The sequence below is a fragment of the Orbicella faveolata genome, unplaced genomic scaffold (genome assembly GCF_042242905.1).
Source record: "Orbicella faveolata isolate gen_17 unplaced genomic scaffold, um_ofav_v1 contig_12, whole genome shotgun sequence".
In the NCBI taxonomy this organism is placed as follows: Eukaryota; Metazoa; Cnidaria; class Anthozoa; order Scleractinia; family Merulinidae; genus Orbicella; species Orbicella faveolata.
In genome coordinates this window covers 7,813,382-7,831,324 of record NW_028301539.1, presented here as the reverse complement: position 1 = coordinate 7,831,324, position 17,943 = coordinate 7,813,382, and the positions used below count along the sequence as shown (strand labels likewise).

General features: G+C 38.3%; 2 protein-coding genes across 2 annotated transcripts; both read right to left on the bottom strand.

The window, feature by feature from the left end:
- Positions 1-1,354: 1,354 nt before the first annotated feature.
- LOC149116397 (adenosine receptor A3-like) lies at positions 1,355-3,766 on the bottom strand. Its single transcript, XM_089282310.1, has one exon. It carries the CDS (start codon positions 3,081-3,083, stop codon positions 2,142-2,144), a length of 942 nt encoding a protein of 313 aa, XP_089138436.1. The 5' UTR covers positions 3,084-3,766; the 3' UTR covers positions 1,355-2,141.
- A 6,131-nt stretch (positions 3,767-9,897) lies between these two features.
- LOC149116396 (high-affinity lysophosphatidic acid receptor-like) lies at positions 9,898-11,487 on the bottom strand. Its single transcript, XM_089282307.1, has one exon. The coding sequence runs from the start codon at positions 11,363-11,365 to the stop codon at positions 10,424-10,426; it is 942 nt and encodes a 313-aa protein (XP_089138433.1). The 5' UTR covers positions 11,366-11,487; the 3' UTR covers positions 9,898-10,423.
- Positions 11,488-17,943: the final 6,456 nt, after the last annotated feature.

Below are 17,943 nucleotides of genomic sequence, written 5' to 3'. Positions count from 1 at the left end.
GCTACTTTCAGCCCTCTCCCAAATCTACATACGTGTATTTCACCTGCGGAAGTCTATTAATTTGGACAGTGCTTGGATAAGAGATTCTGGCCGAAATATAGCCATTTAGTGACTAGAAAGTCGCCGAGACCGGGCTACGCGCAGCGTGATTTTGACCAATTTTGGGTCGATTTCCAAAAACTTGGGCGATATTTCCGAGTCCCAGAGACTCTAAGCTAATTAGAGAAAACACGCGAGTAAAAAAAAAAAGATAAAAATGGGCAATAATCTTTAACCCAGGGATTGTCCAAAGCGAGTGACTTCCACAAATAAAATACATGTGTGTAGATTTGAGAAAGCGCCAGTTTAAGATCCCAACACCAAAACCGCGAGTTTGGCGCATCTCTAAACTCGCGAGAACTTACTAGCGAAAAAAAAGTTAATATAGGCGAGAATCTCTTACCCAAGTACTGTCCAAATCAATAGACTTCCACATGTGAAACACACGTGTGTAGATTTAAGGGAGGGCTAAAAGTAGCATCTTTAAAATATTAGGTAAGCATTGCTTGGGATCCTCGCACCTGAAACGCGATTGTGGCGCATCTTTAAACGCGAAAGAACTTACGAGAGAAAAGAAAGTTGATATGGGCGAAAATCTCCAACCTAAACACTGTCCAAATCGATAGACTTCTACATGCCGTCGTTCAAGACTGACAACACTGAAATCCGCGGATGAACGCAAGCGTGTCGAGCAGGAAGACATCGAGAAAAAGGTTGGTATTTACACATTCTGATTGGTATTCTAGCTAAAACAAGAAATCTAATTTCATAGAAAAGTTTTCTGGTCGTATCGGGGATTCTTAGACGGTGGCGAATCGAATGGTCTTTTCGAGAATGACTTTGCAGCATTCTTCGTGCGAACCAGGACTTTCTTTAATGTATATCTCTAAAGAAAAACTAGGGCGACTTGACAGGCTTTAATCATATTAATGTCAGGCCTTCGTGACTCTTGCAGTTCTCAAAGTAATTTCTTATTAAGCGCTCAGCTCTTCACGGATACTCTTGAGATTGTGTTTCCGTACACCCTGGGCTCGGCGTTGTCGATTCGCCACCGTCTAAGAATCCACGATACGACCAGGAAACCCTTCCTTAAAATGACATTTCTTGTTTTAGCTAGAATGCCATTCAAAATGTGAAAAATACTCACCTTTTTCTCGATGTCTTCGTGGTCGTCGTCTTCGACACCCTTGCGCTCATCCATCTTTCAGGTTTGAGATGCAACGATGTCACACATGTGGATCTGGGTACGAGATCAGGCTGCCATAGTAACGTGCCAGAGAGCAAGGCTGGTTTTTGTTTGTTTTTTTTTTTTAAGTTTTTCATGTATTTACTTATTATTTTACTCGTTTCGGTGGTTTCGTTTCGCTCGTTTCGTTTCGTTGTTTCGGGTTTTAGTACATGCCCTGAAATCCCGCCTCACGCCCTATTTTGATGTTTCTAAGACTAGCGTAAGAGTAAGACTTTATTAAAGTGTAACGTTTTTCATGTATTTACTTATTATTTTACTCATTTCGGTCGTTTTGCTCGTTTCGGCGGTTTCGTTTCGCTCGTTTCGGTGGTTTCGTTTCGCTCGTTTCGGTGTTTTCGTTTCGCTCGTTTCCTTCCGTTGTTTCGGGTTTTAGTACATACCGTGAACCGACTGTGTTCTATCAATCTTTTCCCCACTGAGTGCGCTAGGAAAGTGTTTATTTTCGTGTCCAAAATGCTAAGCAACCTCCTTAGAACTTCTGCCTGTCTTTTGAATGAAAAGAAAGATAAAAACCTGCTTCTCAGCTGTTTATAGGAATTATATCGTGTTTGAATGATATTTAACGTAGTCCACATGAAGAGGTTGCGATGCAATTTCTTGCTTTTAATCTTTATTTACAGTTGTAAAGTTACAGGTCGTCAAGGGGTCGTAATTTGAAACAAGTTGTTTTTATTTACAAAAGTGATGAAATTCTCTTCTTAATACGGCTACCATACTAGCGACAGAAACATGTAATACCGAAAAATTGAGTACTCACCACTTTAATCTAAGACAACCTCTGCAAGAACTTTAAAAATCTTAATCTTTAAACTTGATGAACTTTTTATTTTTTCTTTGCCTAGGTCTACAGGAGCTAAGACGAAAAACAATGGCAAATAACTTGTCTGATAGTGTCCCTCACTGCTTGTCTGACTTCCTCTATCTTCCAACAGTAAAAAATCGGGTTTAATGACGAGTTAAAAAAAAATACAGTGACTGATGCGTAATGCCAAGTGTAATAAATAGATGAAATTTGTCCATTATCAGGGGCCAAAGCCGTCACTACACCATAGGGCAGATAACAAGCGACCATCGCCAGTTGAAGCCATATTGCAGTGGACACTGCCTTTTTGTATCGCGCTATGTTCAGTTGATTTGTTTGGTTCTCTTGTTGAACAAGGTGTTGTACATGATTTTGATGATGACGGAGGGTGAAGAAAATCTTTGTGTACGAGAAGATTGAGGTTACTAGACACAGAGATGTAGCTATGTTACCACACCATAAGGTTACAAGGGGATTCCAAAATTGCATTGCTGAAATGACAGTGGACACAACCCAAAAGGTAATAACGATCACGTGCGTTCGCTTTAAAGTTACAACTTGTCTGTATCTCAGTCCCAACAACAGGGCGAGAAGTCTGTCCACGCTTATTGCAGTCAGTGTCAGCACAGACACTCCACAGAAAATATAGGCTGTTGTAAAACCTGCGGTTGATGCGAAGCGACAAATCTTCCAATGCGCATTTACTGCAGACATCCAATAGGTAACCTCAAAAGGCTGCGTAATAAGACCAACACAGAGATCAGTTGTTGCAAGGCAACGAAGCAAGAGTTTGGACGGTGGATGAAGTGAAGACTCTTTGCGAAGAGCAATAAGGATCAAAGCATTCCCAAGAAATGCAGTTAGGGACAGAAAAGAGTGTAAAACTGAAAGAAATGTCAACTGGCCGTGTAGTCCTGCAGGTAAATCTGACGCACATAATAGTTGTCCAACTGTTTTCTGCCGTCCATTTTCAGTAAAATTTTCAGTTGCCATATTGATATGACGATGGCTAACTGCAAGCTGAAACTGATAAACTAACACTGTCGAAACTCGACCTCTCAACAACTGACAAACATATCAATATCGCCCACATGAATCATTGACAGTTTGGAAAGACGTAATATTAAAAGTCGAGCAGCTGGCTTTCCATTGTACGAAGACTGACTTGTGCTTGTTTCTGTTGCCGCAAAGAGAACAACTGACTACAGGATAGAAATATCTGCATTTTCTTTCTTTTGATAATCAACATAAATGAATAAAAAGAAAGATGCATATCTATTGTTGAGCTATTCTGATTATGTTATTATTTTTTTTATACTAATACTGCTTTTGAAATACATAAACAAGTAAAAAGGATGAACGATATTATTAATGTCCCACTGTTTCGACGACCTCGTAACGCCATTATCCAACTTAACCTCATTTATGCAAATCTACAGGTCTTACCTCTTTTGAACTTGCTATAATTTCTTCATTCCTTGATAATGTCATCATGAGGTCGTCGAAATGTTGGGACATTATATCATTAGTTTTTACTTCGGAAAATGTGGCAGAAATTAAAAAATCTACCGGACATCCTCAATTAAATTTTCCTAGATGATGCAGTAGCGAACGAGAACATTTTTAAGTTATATGGATTCTGAAGTTTTTTCTTAAAATCTTCTAGAATGGAAATATCAAGAGTCGTATCAAGAATCGTATCAAGAATAATTGACCTCAATATTCAAGTTGAAGTTTTCAGTGCGATGTATTTTAGTCGTGTATGAGGACTTATTTTATTTGTTCATTCACAAATTTTCGTATTCTGCGACGTTTCAAGCCGGGGTTAGTCCCGACTTTTCCCATCTGGGTTAGGAAACGCTTCGCACTTAATCATCACGTTTTTCAATGATAACTATGACTTTCTATGACTGATTTGAGTCCATGTTGCTTTGCAAAGCCTGGTCTTCACTAGGGACGCAAGCATAAGAGTAAGCACAAACGCAAGCAATAGGGATGACCCAACTGGAAACGAAATTCGACGCAAACACAAGCACAAGCAAAATCATCCGAACCTTCCAAACTGTTTAGGCGCGAGGTAATCTGAATCCAGTGTTTTCATTGGCCAAGATAACCACGTGTGGTAAATATCCTTGTGCTTGTGTTATGTCTGAGCGGTATTTCGTTTTCACTTCTTGCAGTGCAAACGCGAGCATAAGCGCAAGCACAAGAAAAAGGAAAAATTTTGATCCTTGTGCTTGTGCTTGCGTTTGTGCTTATGCCTGCGTCAAGGCCAGTTTCACGATGAAATAAGAATTATTATAATTGCGCTTGCGCTTGCGCTTGTGTTTGCGTCGCTAGTGAAAAGCAGGGTTAATCGTACGAGTTATTAGAGAGGTTAAGCATGACGTTTACGGCAAACGGCCAACGGCAAAAATGAAACGTTTGTCGTCTCTCTTCAGCTGTGTGTACAGTAGAGTGAAATTATTTGTATTTGCAATGAATAGTAGGAGACGTTATTGCATTTTTGTGAGCTTTATTTATGGATTAGAAGAAAAGAACTGAAAATCAGAAGTTGTCTTTGCCGTTTGCCGTCTGCCGTTAACGTCATGCTTAGCCTCTCTATTAATAAAATCAGCCGAACGTGAACCGCGATTCCGATTTATGAAATCCCGAGTATAAAGCCAATTCTGTTATTGCACAGAGCATTATCAGACGCTTTAATATTGGACGCTTTTGATCTTATTGTTAGACACTTTTTCGTTTTGTTATTGAACACATTGATTAGCTGCTTGAGCGGCCAATTTGTTAAACTGAAATAGTGTGGGCTGAGAACCAATCAAACGCGAGTGTTATGTTACAGTTGATATTACCCTGAAAATAAAAGCTTTGCACAGATACTTTATAATTTCTCCAAAGCTTCAAAAGCACTGTATACAGAATGTTGTTCACGTTATCGAAGACGAGACGTTTTTCAGCTTTACTGTTTCTTTGTTATTTAAAATTAAATGACCGACAGATTTCCCTTCCTAGCACTCTGGCTAACATAAGGTTCCCTTTATTTCCTTTGCAAATGAAAGTAAGTCCAGACGATGTCCCAAAGAAGGCATCGAAGGGAATACCTGCTTTATTAATGACTTCAATTGTCGTAATTTGCATTTGTTTATGAAAGGTTAAATTCTCAGTTAGCGAGAGTTTGGACGGCGGATGAAGTGAAGACTCCTTTTCAAGAGCAATTAGAATAAGAGCAAGCCTAAGAAATGAAATAACGGACAGAAAAGAGTTTTAAACTGAAATAAACATCAACTGATCGTGTAGTCGAGCACTTAATTAATATCCTGCGGAGATGTTCAACTATTATTTTTCTGCTGTCCATCTTCACTAAAGTTTGCTGTTGTCATACTGACCGGCAAAATGGCTATTTGTAGCTTTACAACAAGCTGGAATCGGTTAACTAGCGCCGCTGAAACTTCTCAAACGTCTTGTATTCGGTTCAAGTTTGCTCCATCATGTCAGTACATGAATTATTGACCGTTAGCGTGGTGACAAATATTCCAATCTTCATAAATAGACATGCATAGTAGGAAATTCGTGCTTTAAAACCCTGGCCAAACGGACTCGGTAGTAGTCGCAAGTAGCCGCAAGTTGAACTTGTCAAAAGACTTGCGTTGGGTGACCAGACAGATTCGCAAGTTTCCTCGCAAGTAGCCGCAAGTCGCGAAAAACCCATTTTAATGCAGACATATCCTGTATTTCATTGGCTAATAGGTTCCTATTAGCGTCTGACTCACTTAACTTGCGTTGACTTAGGTTGGGTGGCCAAACGGTGAAAACCTTGAGTCGTCTTGCGTGCAAATTTGATCTCTACCAAAGTGAGCGCAAGCCATCGCAAGTCAACGCAAGCTAAGTGCGTGCAAGGCCTGGCCAAAGCACTCGCAAGTAGACACAAGTTTTCAACTTGCATCTTCTTGCGAGTTTGTCTGGCCAGGGATTAAGGTCATTCCGCTGAAATAGAACCTGCACTGAGATTTTTGCGAAACTTTGCCTATTGATTGTTTGTATTATAGGAACTTAAATTTTGAAATAAAAATGAGGAATCGCCATGTTCGTTTAGGAGCAACAGCACCTTGTTTATACCCATATAAATCCTTACAATAGCACCATGATTGTAGTTACGATTGCTTGCTAAATTCACGTTTCCGACGATTGCTTTTTGTTCTACACTGAGAATTGGTACATATTTATTTTACAAAGAGAAATTTATTACTCAATTCAAAACAGCAGAAAAAAAATGATAGGTCACCATACTCGTTTGCGAGAAAATGACGATTTACCTCTATGGCGAGGTCCAGCTGTAAAGAAAAAGCCGCCATTTTTTAATGCGCGCGCGCTAATCACGCGCGAAATTATGCGCAGTAGGGATGCGCAATGTAATACTGGGGAATGACTTTAATTGTCTTAATTTGTATCAATACACGGAAGGTTAAATTTTCAGTTAATTATAGTCATGCAACACAGTTTCCAGTATTTTTCAGCTTTCATTCTTGAATAGATAAATACTATTATTCTTTTTCAAAAGAGTCTTGAATTATGGCATCACAAAATACCAAACAAGGGTAAACAAGTTACGATTACTGTTTTAACTTCAAGAGCTACCCTTAATTTGAGGCTATAAGTGATTATAACTTAAAACTTAAAAAGAGTTTGTTAAATCTGACGCGATATCATTGACTTATAATAACCATGCCAAGATTCAGCTTTTGACAAAGTTTAAAACATTTTTGGAAGCTGTTTCGGAGCCCCATCAATTTTCTTAAAAATTAACGTGGCTCAAATGTCCCTCGTAAACTTAACAAAAAGTCGTATTAAAATATGCTAACTACAAAGTGGAGGATACAAGAAGAGAGTCAGCGGACTCATTTTTGAGTCATAAGCACTTGGAGATAACATTAAGGGTGTTTTTAACAGGTTATACTGTTGCTATGTTGCTAAAAAGGCCAGGTCTCAAATTCATCATATTATTGATCCCTATAGAGAGACAGTAGTGGACGGAAACTAGGTGTGTTTAATTTCACAGAAACGTGAAATTCTTTAGCTTTTAAACACGTTTTCTTTTTATCTTAGGCCACAGAAGGTAGTTAAACGTTTGTTCGCTACATCGGTCTTAATTTTCTGCCCTCTGTACCTTGGTTACATCTTTAATGAAAGCGAAAAATCCCTAGATGGCACCACATGGTGAAACTTCATATATTCATGACGAGCGCAAACTGGGGAGAGCAACAAACTTGCAGTTCGAATTGGTGCTCTCCCCAGTCGGGTGGGTTTAACAGAGGCGCTACCTACTCGAGGAAGCGCCGGGGCGCTCATTCGAAATGTCACGAAGCTGTTTTCTTGTTAGCACAAATGATTGAACCAGCTTTCATTTTGAAGAATTTTAATTGCGTTTAAAACTAGTAACAACAGCTTCTTCCTTGATTTTATACATGGAAGGAAAGGGGTGAGGTATTATTTTAGTTCAGAATTTTAAGGTATTGCGCGATGGATCATTGTTATACTCCACTCGTTAGGATAAAAAATGCGAGTAGTGTGTCTTTACAGAGGCAATGCAAATAATTTCCAAAGAGGAAACGTGCATACCTTGCTTCGAAGTGAATAGCCAAAATATCTCCACGACGAGCGGGAGCGAGGGGTAAAATACACCAGACACAATTTTACTCCTTTGTAACTCGTAGAGAAACACGCCAGCTATATAGCATATAGTTCAGTGAAACTAGCGACACGAAACAAGGTGCTGAGCGATATATGTATTTATTAAAAACTTGATCATTGGATAATGCAATTCAAGAGATTTCAATGGCTTAGCCATCATGGTGTATGATCCATTATACCATGTTCTTCAAATATGGTAAGCGTCCGCGTAATTATTTCGTTTACTTACCTTTTCTATAGTTTTTAATAAACCTGGCGATATTTCACTCGCGCTTGTTAGTTATGAGATGATTATACCCAACTCATTTCCAACGCGCTCTGGTGGAATAATTTGCTAAATAAACCTCGTTTTAAGAGCTCTTTTATTTAGGAATTATCAAAAAAGGAGAACAAGCGTATGCTGAATATGGTTGTCAGGTTAATTCGAATTCACAAGCGTCTTTCGGTGTTCAAAACGCTTTGCATTTCGAACTTCATTTATGGAAAAAAAAAAAAAAAAAAAAAAAAAAGAAAAAAAAACAGACATGAGCTTAGCTGACAAGGAAACGCTCAGTAAAATTTGTCCTTTTCAAAAATGCGGACATATGTCGAAAAACATGCTTGTTTTCCTTGCATTGCCGTTCACTTTATCGCCATTTTTCTGCTGTAAAAATTAACTGATATTTGCTTTAAACTCCCCGACAGACGCAATAACATGTTGACAGTTAGCGCCTTTGTTTGGAAACGTTACTCACCAAAGTGGACGCTCCTTAAAGCACATTAGTGCATCTACATGTCTGCTTGTCCCGCCTATATGCGCAGGTGAAAACAAGCCTTTATAGCCAAGCTTTTCTGCCCTCGCAGCTGTAGATCTTAGGCTCCGTCCTCACTACGCCGGTAGAATTTGAAAGTGTAGGTTTCACTCTGAAAACGCATTAAATGTTTTCCTTCCACAATACGCCGGAGAAATTTGAAAGCGCGACAATGACCACTCATTAGGGAGGACTCCTTCAGGGAAAGTCACATGATTAGCGTGACGTCATCGTTGTCCAAAAGCTTCGTTTTCAAAATGTTTTCCGTCCATGCGAAAACGAAAGGCCGGCGTTTTCAAATTTATTCGGTTTGAAAAGCGTTTTCGAAAAAAATCCATTTTTGTGACGGATTAACGTGGTTGGGAGGCCTAACCTAGAAATAAAAGGCTCGGGAAATTATCACCAACCGTTTATACAAATGGCCTGGAAGATATAACTATTCTGACTAGCGTAACTTAGGGTGGAGAGCTTTAAAAAATGTTTTTGAAAAGAAGAGTGTATTTCAATTCATCGCTCGTACATTTTCTTTCTTTTGCCACTTTAACAACCTCAGTTTTCTCGATAAAAATAACTAATTAGAAGTCAAGTTTTCCTCCCTCTATTTCGAATGACTTTCCACGCCAAGTGAACATTTATGCCAAGAAATATGAGCCTTAATTGCTAACAAGGAAGTGTTAAACTTTGCCTGAAAATGATCAAATGTGTCGCAAAAAATACTTTCTGTTTACCATTCCAATAACCTTATCGCCATATTTCTCCAACAAATTTATCTCATCCTTGGTTTAATACGCCCCAAACGTAAATTAAGTATATATTTACCTAAGAGCAGAGTTTTGTTCACTAAATAAACGCTTCAATTTGCAAATAAGACAGACAAGCTGTCTCAAAAGAAAGATAATTGCATCGGAAACCGTTTTTAATGGAACAGTTTGGGAAGTTCAACATGAATGCTCGTCACGCTTATCTGAATTCAATTCTCGAATTCTCAACTGACCAAGTTCAAAGACTCAGTAGAGCGTAGCTTCGAAATTAAATGTTCATTATAAAATACTGCTTCACATAAACGCACTTCCACCTGTCGATTTTAATTTTAGTATGCCATTAGTTAACTCATTTGCCCTTGCAGCTGCAGAAATATGCGTCATCTGTAAAACTAAATGGCAAAAATTTGCATGTTCCAAGAAAATAAAAATTCAGCTTATGCCTCAAGAAGACTTAAGTCCTAATTTTCGAATAATTCCCGCTTGAGCGTTAGCTACGTATCCCAGAGTATCCTTGTTTTATTCTATAAATGCAAAAGAAATCCGTTTGTGAATATTCGTTGGGTTTCTGAACTAAAGACAAATCATGAAAACACAAACTCTGAACTGAAGGCGGTTATTATAAAATTTTAGAGCACAATTTCTCTCTTATTTCGTAAGCGACTTTTCGTGTCATAAAAACTCACCCATATCATAAAAACTTTGTGCTTTCTGCCTGTATTATAAGCAAAAAAAAAAAAAAAAAAACATCAAAACCTTCTTACTGTTGAACTTAATAACTGTATTTTGTGAAGAGTCTAATCTCTTTTATTATGCGTGATGTAGTCCAAACGAAGAAAAGTGGCAATTTATTGTTTTTGATGTCTATTCAGAGTTGCATTATAAACTTACAATTTGGACCAATTTTTTATACTTCTTTACAACAATGACGAAAACTTTCTCGATGGCTATCTTATTGCTGGAAAAAACATTTCGTACTGATATATTAAAATGAGTAAGCACCACTATTAATGTTAGGCAATTGTTACGAGAACTTCTAAAGTCTTAGTTGTAAAACATCATTTACGCTTTTTATCGTTTTGGTCCACAAGAGCTAACTTGTAAAACAATGGCAAAGCACCTGTCTGATTGTGTCCTTCACTACTTGTCTAACTTCATCTAGCTTCCAACAGTAAAGAATTGGGTTTACAGACGAGTTTAAGAAAATTAAAGTGGCTGTATAGATCCTAGCGTGATAAACAGATACAGATAGTCCACTCTTAGCCCACAAAGCAGTCACTACACCGTAAGGTAGATAACAAGCGACCAGCGTCAGTTGCAACCATACTGCAGTGGAAACTGCCTTTTTGTATCGCGCTATGTTCAGTTGATTTATCTGGTTCGGTTGGTGAACATTGTGATCGTGAATCTGAGTGTTGTGACGACGGAGGGTGAGGAAAATTTTTGTGTAAGAGAAGATGGAGATTATAAGATATAGAGGTATACCTATGGTACCATACCATAAGGTTATCAAGGGATTCCAAAATACCATTCCTGAAAAGGCAGCGGCAATAACCCAAGTGGTGATAACGACCAGGTACATTCGCTTTAAAGTTACAACTTGTCTGTATCTCAGTCCCAACAACAGGGCGAGAAGTCTGTCTACGCTTAGTTCAGTCAGAGTTGCGACCGACACTCCACACAAGATATAACCTGTTAGAAAACTTGCTACCGATAGGTGAGGACAAATATTCCAATGTTCATAAACCCCAGACATCCAAGAGGCAACAGAGAGAGGCTCTGCAAATAGACCAACACAGAGATCAGTTGTTGCAAGACTGCGAAGCAAGAGTTTGGACGGCGGATGAAGTGAAGACTCCTTGTGGAGAGAAATTAGGATTAGAGCGTTTCCAAGAAATGCAGTAACTGACAGAAAAGTGTTTAAAACTGAAATAAATATCAACTGGCCGTGTAGTCCAGCAGTTAATAATGCGGAACACATGAGTTGTTCAGGTGTCTTCTGCTCTCCATCTCCAGTAAAGTTTGCTGCTGCCATTTAGCTGGTAAGATGCTATGGCTGTTTGTAGCAGCTGTAATCAATTAGCTATCTCTGTGGAAACGTTTCACTGTCGAAAAGTTACAAAGCGGCTTCTCAACTGAAGAATACGATTTAAATTATTTTAATAATGCCTTTTTCAAGGTTGCTTAAACATGAATTTGAAAGACAATTAAATCTAGCGGGTAGCCAGTTAGGTGAGTAAATAAATAAAGATAAAATAGAAACTATTAAAATAACATTGTTTGACTATTGGTTTTGAAGGCCATGTCTTAAATTTCTGGAAATATTTCGCAAATTCTGAAAATTCTTCCAGTTATTGTAAATTAGAATTTCTCCCTTGATCAGGCATCAAACTAATTGTTAGTCATGTTATTTATATTGTTTATAAAGGTAGTGTCTGAAACAGTGCAGGTGGCAATGTATTACACATTTCAAAACGGGAATATATGTAGTGTGAATTTTAATTTTTTTCTCTTCAGATCGGCCATTTTGTGGATGTAGCAAGATTGATTTATCTCAGTTTTCGAGTTGTTTTCCCGGAGACTACGTTTCGATGTATTTCAGTCCTAGATGAGAACTAATGTTACTTGTTTATTCATGGTTGCTCGACATCCGTGACGTTTCTAGCTTTTCAGATACATGAGACCTTATAATCTACTTGTTTTATATAATCAAGAAACAAACTGGTACAGATAAAGCTTTTTTATTTCAGAATCTTTCACCATAACTCGAAAGCCGGCCTTTGCCCACTTTGGCGAACACGAAAAAAAGCCATTTGGCGTAGTCTATTGTCTATACAAAATGCAGCAGTCTCATTGGTTGCTATGTGTAGCAAAGAATTGTGATCACGCCACTGTCAAACTTGACTTAAAAGTCGCTTCTCGCGGAATGAAAACTCACAGCGAAAGCATAATTAAACTGCAAAATCTACAAATCTTAAAGAAATACTGGGAAAGTCAAGTCAGTTTTTGTCATCAGAGCAACCCTGTGAGCCGAAAAGCTTGGATGTCGCCTTGAATATTGCAGGAGTTGAAAAAATACTCTCGGAAAACTTGGGGTTGTGGTAAACACTGGAGGCCATTCGATTCGAGTTTTGAACAATAGGAACGTTAGTGAAAGTAGAAATTTGTGTCCTCTGTTGTTGGTGATTCTTAAATCAGTTTGATATAGTGTCGAAGACACCTTGTAGCTGCGATACAGTTGGCCGTGAGCTGTAGTTAGCTATACTTTGTTCGCTGGTGTGCCCTGAAACGGACTGGAACATTCGAGTCGGAAAGCAAGGTTATGTGTTTATTTTAGCTGATTTTAAGAAGTGATGTTTTGATGTTTCATTCCTGACATCAATCTGTGTCAAAAATTATTTTGAGACTGAGAAAAGTTGAATTTTTTAAATAGATTAATCGCACAAACATTTTGTTTATTGTTTCGTTAAATTCGAGACAAGCAATGGTTTCTCACCTTAAGGTAACTTCAAGACCAAATTTGTGTTTAGTTTAGTCTCACTTGACTGCTTCAGACTGCTCGAGTATTTTTCTGAGTTATTTTCTGAAAAAAAGGCTTTTAATTTCCTTTTCCTGCTTCTCGTACCTGTTCAATGCCTCGACAAGACTTTTTTGTACCTTATCTTTCGCCCAGTCGCATAAAATATTACCTTAATTCTCAAAACTTTCTGCCATTTTAAAATACAGAGGTAGAAACTTTGAAACGATGACGTCAATCGTGCGTCTGTCCTCTAATAGATCATAGGCGAGAACCAATCAAAATGCGAGAATAACTTGGGTTATTATATCACAACATCTACTTCTGCTTTTGAAAACGGAAAAGGTCATCTAGACACCGTCAACGACAGAAACAACATATTTAAACTGCACATTCGGGCGTACTTAACAATCAAAATACATACAGTCCCAGAGTTTGGGAGAATGTTAAGGTGGAGTATTGTATTGCTGCTGCCACTCTGCCCGTCCATTCGTGTTGGTCATTTCAGGGGAGTTTTCACATAGTGCTAACCTCTTAACTTTCTTTCTCGGTGCTTATTTATAATATTTATGTTGTCGCCGATGTATTCATCGTTGCATTTTTTTTTGACTCTTTTATCAATTGTCACGTCTATTCATTTGTATTCTGAATAAACCCTTATTGTATTGCATTCACTGCATTGCATTATATTTTATACCATGGCATAGGAAATACAGTCAATATTTCCGACGGTAATATATAGATTTAGCCAAGCTTACAAGCGGAGCTCCTGATTACAATAATTAATCATAAATGAAAGGAGAATTTTTTTCCCCTGGATCAGAAACTCAACAAGAAGCTATTTCTCAGAAAGAAATGGTGTTTCGTTTCCGGAAAGGTATTCAAAGTCTGAGAAAGGCCGGGATTTTGATATCTTGTGCATGAGAAGTCCTGGGGTGAGGGGGGTATGTGCTAATGCGCCGCTTTGCACCGCACTGATCTTCTCAGTTGTCAGAGCCTGGGGTTTTTACCGGTCAGGTGAGGTTTATTACTGAGCCTATTGTAAAAGGACTAATTTAAGTTGTCTACACATGTATCAATTATTGCAGTCAACACGCTTCGAAATGTACTTACTTGTGATACTTCACTTTGACTCTGCTCTAGGGGAGGCGGGGGGGGGGGGGGGGCGGGGGCTCCCTTATATCGGCTATATAGGTATGTCCAGCGTCAGAGGGACATGTTTCTTTTTAAAGACATTTTAGTTAGAAGTAGAGTATCGATTTTGGTCGTGTTGGTCTCAAACTGGGTATGGTTTGTGCACTCTAGTCTTGAATTAGGTATGTTTTTTCAGAAGCTACTTTTTTCATCATTATCGATAAGACCAGCAACTAAAGCCATTCACAATACCTTTAACATCATTCTGGACTAGAGAACTACGGCAGGTCTGAAACAGGGTATTAATTTAAGGGTCAGGCCATAAATAGGTTAGAAAAATCGCAGACTTTGGTCTTAAATAGGGTAAGTGCTTTGGGAAGCGCGCCGCACAACCCCGCCAAATTTTTCGGAAATTCAAAGTATTGTGTGTGAGGCTAGATAAAGCTAAAAGGCAAAAGCATTTGACGCATAATTTTTCCATTTCTGTGCCGGGCAGTCCTTCATTGGAATGGGTGCGGCACTCTACGTTTCGTTGTCAGTGACGCAGTATATTTTTCTTTCCAAAAACGACGCCTCATGTGTGACGACAGTTGCACAATTATTCCTCCACTTTCGCTTGAATATTATGGAGCTAAAATACAAATGTTATCGGTGTTTTCATGGAAACCAGCTCGTGAAATGCCGCGGGATGTCGAAATACACATTTTCTTATTTTTAAAAGCGCGCTCTAAGAAGTAAAGCTACTGAAATTGTGGCGGAAAATTTGAGAAATTCAACCAAATCTGGAAAATGTCGACACCTACGATAGGAAGAAAACCTTATAAAAAAGCCATATTGTGCCTATTTTGCAATATACCAACGTTAATTAAATTACAATGTGATAAATTAGTTACCTTCCACAATATATCGTATCTGTTGTATCGCCCAAACGCACCAAGTGTGTGTTCTTTTCCCGTAAACAGCCACAGAAAAGGCGCGGGATTGTTCATTCCTGACAAGTGTTCTGATTGACCAAAATTATGTCGCCGTAGTTGTGATCTTAATCACATTTAAATCAAGCACGGAAACAGATATCTTCGTTTCTCTAGAATACATCGTTTCAGTAAGACTTAGGAACATTTAAGTCGCCAATTATTTCTACTGGCATGACATTTTAATTTCCTTTCTATCCGTGTCACGAAATAACATTTAGTTTCGAGAAGTTATTTTTGCTGAACATGTTTACCTTGTTAATAATACACATTCTGATTGGCTAAGAGCAGTGCAGTTCAAGTGTAACACCAGTGCAAAAAGTGTAACATCAGTGCAAAAAGTGTAACATCAGTGCAAAAAGTGTAACACCAGTGCAAATTACACATCGAAATTCTGGATTATGATTGGCTGAAAGACAATAGGGACATTTCTAAGAAAACGACAACACGTAAAATGATGACGAAAATTTTGTGCTGAAACTTTGAAAAAACTTTTCTCAAATGAGAAAAATGGCTTCAAGAAAGATCTTCCGGCACTTCCTCCGCGCCAATTTTTTCATGTTCATATTATTAATAAGTAATCATACGGTTTTTCTCGATCAATTTGGAGTTAATTTGCACTTGTGAGTTTTTCAAAAAGCTGAACTTACACTCGCCGAAGCGGCTCGTGCAGCTTCAGGTTTTTGAAAAACTCACTCGTGCAAATTAATTCCAAATTGAACTCGAAACCGTATGATCACCTATACGAATTACACAGCATTTACCCTGATAACATTCATACTCACTATGTCAATAAATCACTCTGAAAAGGAAAAAGTACCATTTCTTTGCTGAACTAAACAAAACTAACTGCTTTCATCGGCTCAAAATATCGCATTGGGGGACAAATCGCGTGGTGTGGCGGTGTCTCTACTCCGAAAATATATTTCTTTTTCACCAACACTATCAAGTCCAGGTCGCAGTTTTCTTGTATAAGATAACACCGAGAAACGAGAGTTTCACTGAAATGTTGCAAATGACACATTTTGTTGCGATGCACCGAGTTTTAGCTGAAATTTTGCCGCCGTATTTAAATTAACAATTACGAACTTTACTCTGATTGGATATTATAAATCACTATGTAAATAGTTCACCCCTGAAGTGAAAACAATACCGTTTCGTTTCTGACGAAACGAAACAAAAATGATCAATTGTGAACATGTGATTGTTAAGCGTGTGGCTTCACTATTTTTTTCTAGTTACTTTTTAACAAACCATACTTAATGAGTGTAACCAAGATTGTAGAAACTACGTACACAATATATCGGGGATTTTGCAAGAGACGATTGCGAAAGGAATATGTCGGAAGAAAAGTCGACAACACGTCCGAGTTTAGTTTGCTCCAAAATTTGGCCTTTGCATGTACGCTCTCAGTCTCCCCCAGAGTTATAACCTGGCTTGAGCCCTCGATCCAACCGAAATCCCGGTAGCTGGTCAGCGGTCACCTTTGAAAAAACGCGACCTCGATCAGGGGATAACTTGTTTTGACAGCTGTCAATTAATCATAACATGGATGTCCAGTATCAATGATGTACCTATGGAAATGGTGCTACATGTACTCTCTTAGTTTTCAAGGAATGGGACTTGGCGTACGAACGTACGTACCTAAGCAGGGACAGTCACGTGACAACCAAAATTTTTCAGACCGATGGGTTACCAAATTTTCTAAGGTATGGGTCACCGCTCGCGCGCCTTCGGCGAGCAGGAGCTCCGCTATTACATACAACTTTCCCATCGTGAGCCACACATAAAGAGCAATGATTGTGTGTTGACCAATAGTCATGCACCGCTGTCACGTGGTATGCCATGGAAGTAAACAAATGAAATATCTAAAATAAAACACCATATATTTATACACCAGATACAACTATGCTTTTCTAGCACTGATAAATAAGCGAGCGACCCAAAACAGGCAGCCAAATTTATACAGGAAGTCCTAGCAGGCAGCCTTGATGAACAAAGAATGTGTCCATATCCTGTTATTAAACAAGCGTATGCTAAATCTGGTTATTATATTCTAATTAACAACTGCATTTCCCTCTTCGAAACACTTTGCAGTTAATTTTGAATATCATTTGGATCGATTCGACCCGGACGAGGGTGGCTCACCTCGATCTTTCGATCAACCAGCATCCCTAATTTAATCATTTTAAGATTCACAGCATCAAACGGTTATACAAATGGCACGGATGATATAAATATTCTGTCTAGTGTAACTTAGGGTGGACAGCTTTCAAAAAATGGTTTTGAAAAAAAAAAGCTTATCTCAATTCATCGCTGGTACATTTTTTTTCTCTAATTTAACAACTTCAGTTTTCTCGATAAAATAACTAATTAAAAGTCAATTTTTCCTCCCTCTATTTCGAATAACTTTCCACGCCTAATAAACATTTATGCCAAGAAATATGAGCCTTGCTAACAAGGAAGTCTTAAGCTTTGCCTGAAAATGATCAAATTTGTTACAAAAAATACTTTCTGTTTACCATTCCAATAACCTTATCGCCATATTTCTTCAACACATTTATCTCACCCTTGGTTTAATACGCACCAGACGTAAATTAAGTCTATATTTACCTAAGAGCAGAGTTTTGTTCAATAAATAGACGCTTCAATTTGCATTTAAGACAGACAAACTGTCTCGAAAGAAAGATAATTGCATCGGAAACCGTTTTTCATGGAACGGTTTGAGAAGTTCAACATGAACGCTCGTGACGCTTACCTGAATTCAATTCTCGAATTCTCAACTGACCAAGTTCAAAGATTCAGTAGAGCGTAGCTTCGAAATTAAATGTTCATTATAAAATACTGCTTCACATAACAGCACAACCCACCCTCGATTTTAATTTTAGTATGCTATTAGTTAACTCATTTTCCCCTTGCAGCTGTAGAAATATGTGCCATCTGTAAAACAAAGTTGCAAAAATTTGCATATTCCAAGAAAATAAAATTCAG